Here is a 5,851-nt window from a genome sequence, read left to right on the forward strand (position 1 = left end):
TATATATATAACCATGCCCCCCCTCCCAGTATCTATTGGGCTCTGCGTTGAATATTTGGAAAAAAGAAATAGCAAATAAAATAGATAAATAATTACTTTGCCAAGTAGATTAGATAGTAGAATAGATTCCTTAAAAAATAATAATATTAATAGTAGGTAGGTATCTTTGGGAGAGGACTGGCTGGCTACCCCTTGACATTTCCCTGCCTTCCCCTACCTCAGAACATTAACTGCTCTCCAGCTCAGAACGATAGGCGTGGGAGTGACGAACCCACCCTATGAAAACCATGGGCTAAAGCAGCATGAAAAAGAAAATTGAATCCGAAGATGGTTTGATAAATCGTTGTTAAAATGAAATAAACGTGGTGAATTCATAATCTATAATATAAATAGTTTTTTTTATTATTATTTCAATAACCCCAATATTATTATAAAACCCATTTTAGAAATCCTTATTAATTTCAAAATTACACTTGATTGTTCTAGTTAACAATAAATAGTTTATGCAAGACATCATTTGTAACTACTAATCTTTTCTTATTAAACATATTTAAATTAATAATTATTTGTTCGAAATTATATTTAATTCTCCTTTTGATATGTTTCAAATAAAAAAAATATTAATTTACAGCCTTTTGAGCGGATAAAATACTATAATAGACTTTGCAAAATTAGAGATATGAAATATAACATTTTAGTAAAAAAACTCGTCTAGAATAATTATTTATATTGTGTATACTCAATAAAGTAGCTAAATTAAATACTTACAGAATGTGCTGTCAACAATACAGTGACAAAAACCAGACGTGAACAGTGCATACTGGCTGAATGGGTACTGACTGAACAATCTTTGAATCCAGCTATATTTATATTCCAAATTATGGACGGATATGATTCACTCAATCACTGTTTATCCATTGTTAACTAACATTCGACCTCTTTTATAAAAAAAAAAATGTACAAAAAATGCCAATTAGCCCTTTGTGAAATTCGGAAATTACCACATCCTCTTCTTATAGATTCGGATGTGACTCGAGCATGAGCAAACAATGGAACACATTGTCACATATTCTTTAAGCTTACGGTGAATATTTCAAAACTGAGGTATGTAGTGAAATTATATATCTGAAGTATTATTTTTTCTTCATATCAATGTTTCTCAGATAAAAATATAGAACACTGTTTTCTTCAATACAAATTATCTGTATTAATCACTAAATATATAATTTTTAAAAAGTAGCCATCTTATATTCCTTCATCGAATGTGATAAATTTATAGAAAAGACTGCAAGAATTGCTGATATTGCTAACAGTAAAATCAATAAATCTCAATTTTGGTACGAATTACTATTCTAAAATAATTTTTCAGAACATCATAAATAAATAAAAATTGATATGAATAAAGATAATTAATAATGTCTTGGAAATTAGCATTAAATAGAATTAAATAAAATACTTAAAAAAAAAAATGTAAATGTTGAATAATATTCAATTTCAATTACAATAATATTCGATTTTTGAATAATTATTAATAAAACTTTAATTAAAGAAGGAACTACGTTTAATTTGGGCTATGTAAATAGAAAATAAAATTTAGATATGTAGTTTGAAAAAAAAGAGAGCTAAAAATCGTTGAATTATTGATTACGAAAGTTAAAGTGTAATGATAAAATTTAAATGTAAAATTTAGCTGATACTAAAAATTAAACAAAGTTTCATGACTTTAATAATATTTTTTTTATCATTTAATTGATATACGTATAGTGTGAAACTGCTCTTATTTTTATTATAAATATCTGAATGTAACAATACACATCAAAGAGAAAAATAAATAAAACCAAAAGTTTTACAAGTGAAGGAGAAGGATATTAACATAAATATAACAAACTGTCATAGAAAAAAACATTTATTTAAAGAACATCGGCTTGAATCAGTGTAAGAAACACATACATGCAATCAAATATGTATGGAATATATCTCACTCTATTTGCCATTGAAAAGAGGTCAAATATCAGTCCCTTTCTTATTCGAGTATATATTGTATAATATATTTCTGTTCTTGATAAATCATCCCACTTAAAAAACTATCAATATTTATATTATTTATTAATAAGAAGATGATTTGGATTAAGGTAAAAAAAAATTTTGATCGTAGTGTCATCTATTTATTTTGTTACAAAATACTTTTTTCCTTAAAAGATGAAAATCTGAATAACCACCTGAAGGACTGTTTTTACCCCCTTCCCGGCCATTTTGACTTACCGGAGGGGGAGGGGGCTATTTACAGGTTACCACTACAGGTTACCAGATTACCACCCAATTCTAACCATAGTGGGGACAAGTTTCCTTTTCGTAGGACTGCCACAGGAATAAAAATTGACCCCCTAGTCCAGCTTCGAACCGGCGCCATACAGTGATGGAAAACTGCTGTTTTTGTGCAAAATCTTCTGTAATACTCATAAATTCCTATGTTGAGCAGGGAGCATGCATTTAAATGCATATAATTAATAAAAATCATTAATTTTTTAATTTTTTAATTTTGATATTATTTTAATAATGTATAAAAATTAATGTTTCGATCATTACAATAATTTTTCCACATAAATACATTAAAATATTATTCTGATTCATAGTAGTTAATTTGATTATTCTTCCAAGAAGGATTCTGACTTCACACGTCTCAGTACGTCAATGAAACTTACTCAAAATTTGCTCCAATATTTACACTTAATAATAGAAAATTATTCGTATCATAAAGATCATTTTTTTTCTTGTATATCAAAAATGTGCGAAAACGAATTTTTCTAATATTAGATTGGAAGTGGCCGTAGAAAATTAGAAAAAAAATATTTCAAGAAACAATCCTACAATTTTACAAACTACAACTTGTTTACAAACTTTCATTTGTATTCACTTGTTCATAACACCTTTTGTTGAGTAGTTTAAAACAAAATAACAACAGCCAGTAAAAACTCGCTCTTACGCAATGACGAAATAATGACTCAAAATGTTAGGTCAACGGCTCACAAATATTGTTTGATAGGAGAATTAATTACGGTGACTAGGTATTTGAGTCTTAGAAACTCATCAAAATTATTAAACACATTTCCCTTTTTTGGTGTTTTCACACTTTTCACCTTTGTGAGCCGTTGCAGTCAAAATTGTCGCTTTAAGTCGCTTTTTAAAGAACGGCCCCAAACACGTGAAAGACCACGTCTGTAGGATGTGTTAAAATTTCTTCCTTTTACTTGATGATATACTGACTAGGGAGTTTCCTCAAGATGATGAGCAGAACGGCTAACTTTCTCTTTAGTGTTTTTGGTCCAGGATTCGTTGATGATGATTGATTGTATGGCCATTTTTAGTGCTTTAGTACATTTTCCCATTCTTGAACATTTTATGCTGAGTTTTTTTTTTTCTTGATCGCAACACCCTGACCATATTTTTTGGAAGTTGGGAATATTTTGGATCATATTACTTCTTGTCACTGCCTTATAGAGTTAAGAAGTTTTTTGTTCACTGTAAAATTGATTTCGTTCATTAGATATGAGTTTTCGTTTGTAACAAAATAATATATTTATTTTCTTTAAAGGAAAAATGCATTTTTTTTATGGTGTTTCTCATTCGCATAAGTGTTTGACATTTGATTATAGATTTTAATTTGTTTTTCAATATTATTATGTGCTACTTCTACCTACTTGTAGGATAAATGAATACATTGATTAACTGAAATAGCTATTATAAAATTGTTTAGGGTATTAAAATTAATTTCTTTATTTGGTCTTCTTTAAAGGTGTAAGGACTATTGGTCATCAACACCTGTGAATTGTTATAAAAAAAATTAAATCAAGGAAAAGTTATAATTTATAAGGGAGGCAGAGAACTCTTTAAAATTTAAACACCAAATTGACTTTATTTTCCTAATCTTTGAGAACTTCAGCTAAATTTGGGGTCATTCCTATTCCGTTTACTGTTGGCAAATAGTGAGAGCATTCTTCAGAAATATATTCATTTTCAGAGAGCTATATTATTCTAATTTATTTCCAACGATAGATAATTCTATAACAATTCAGTATTAAGTAAACTGTTTAAATAAATGCAGAAAGTAAATTTTATTAACCTGTTATATTTTTATTTTTCTGCCACATTTTCAAAACAAAAATAAGTTAAAATTTCTTAAAGAGCAATATTATTAAAACTTTTCTGAAAACTTTTAAGTTCTCTAATTCAATATGTGAACTTACTAAAGTGAATAATATATAAATATCTGTTATAAAAGAAGGGAGGATTAATTTCAATTTAAAGTAAGAGAAGAATTGAATGTTGTGTGATGAGCACACCGGATCTCGTTTTTTTAGATTTGAATTAATTTAGCTTTACTTAAATTTATGTTTAATTGCAAGAAAAAACATTTAAATCTATTGAAACTTTTTATGAAATCATATCATACTCTTTAAAAAACCTGCCTCTTATTTCTGAATCCAAATTTTTGAAAAAAGAAATCTTATTAATTAGTATTTTATATGAAATTATATTAATTAATTAATTGAAAAAACTGACAGCATTATGATGATTGTTACTACACATATGAATAATAAGGAGAACAGTTTAATTGTGAAAATTGAAGATACATTTATATTAAGGTCTTTGTTTTAAATTAAGAAAATTATGTTTAAGTAATGCATAGTATATGGTTACAACAAGCATAAATGTGTAAATGTGTTTTGTAGATAACCTGGTGATGAGGTGATAGCCCCAAAAAGTTTTTAATGATTCATTCAAATAAAGAAATTTAACAAGGAAGAGATTTCTCAAGCATTTCATTATACTAATGAATACTCATCGAGTAAAGAACCTATAATATTGATAAAAATCATAACTTAAAGGGACTAAATTTATTAGTTCTTACAACCATATCCATTAGGCATAAATACCTTTTTTATTTATCTTTGAACTCGAACTATTATTAGTTTTGAACTAATTATTACTTTATATATATATCATATTAATCACTGAATATTAGGTAGCACTTACGATTTTAATTTTATATCAAACTCAGTCTATAATTTTTTTTCTTTTAATCCACTAGATTTTGTTAGATTTGACAGCTCACCGTTGCTACAAGTCTCAAAGTTTATTGACAGTCTTCTAACAATTAGCCATATATGATAACTTATTTTCATTTATTTAACTTAAACCTCAGGGATATCAAATGTTATGTTTGATTGTTAATTTTATTCTTTTTTATGCTTGAAAATCAATTTAATATTTAAAATATGAAATAGGAGTAATTTATTTACAGTTAGTTAGTTCATTACTATCAATGTTATGCATTTATAGTGCATAGCAAAAGGACTCCTATATGGTCAATCAGATCAAAAGTGAAACCAGAAATGGGGGTTCAAACTGAAGGTTAAAACAGATGGGTTACTGGCGAAAAAAGCAAAATATATGTAAAATTAGCCCTCGAATACAGTAGTGAACTCATGGTCTCTCAAACAGAATCAAGCTGAAAGAATCTGGATTTAGTTCAATATAATAACTCCCTTCATTCTGGACATTTTCTCAATTACCTAGATTTTTTTACCGGAAAGGTGTATTACAGACACTTCAGCTTCTCTGCATGCAGCACACTGGGGCCGAATGGCCAAATAGCGGGAAAAAAATTCCATATCTCTAGAACAGATTAAGATAGAAACTTGGTCCCGATCTCATTTGATTTTTTTTTTTTTTTTTTTTAATAATTTATTTATTGATATTTACAACTGTATACACATATATACAACAAGTAAATTTGCTGTAGGTGACATAGTGACATGATAAAAACATGTGGAGAATCTACCCACTGATA

At 27.7% G+C, this 5,851-nt stretch overlaps 1 protein-coding gene across 2 annotated transcripts in view; it reads right to left on the bottom strand.

The window, feature by feature from the left end:
- The window catches only part of LOC106690772 (uncharacterized), a 16,015-nt gene that overhangs the window by 3,199 nt on the left and 6,965 nt on the right, over positions 1 to 5,851 (bottom strand). Inside the window, exon 1 of one of the 2 annotated variants that reach the window (XM_014436320.2) lies at positions 769 to 835. The exons of the other annotated variant lie outside the window; for it this stretch is intronic. Within the exon in view, the coding sequence (XP_014291806.1) occupies positions 769 to 819 (51 nt within the window). The 5' untranslated portion in view covers positions 820 to 835. Of the gene's footprint in view, positions 1 to 768; positions 836 to 5,851 lie in introns of those variants that run through there. 2 annotated transcript variants of the gene reach the window in all.

Source organism: Halyomorpha halys, unplaced genomic scaffold, assembly GCF_000696795.3.
Source record: "Halyomorpha halys isolate HHAL.00 unplaced genomic scaffold, Hhal_1.1 Scaffold1869.1, whole genome shotgun sequence".
Taxonomy (NCBI): Eukaryota; Metazoa; Arthropoda; class Insecta; order Hemiptera; family Pentatomidae; genus Halyomorpha; species Halyomorpha halys.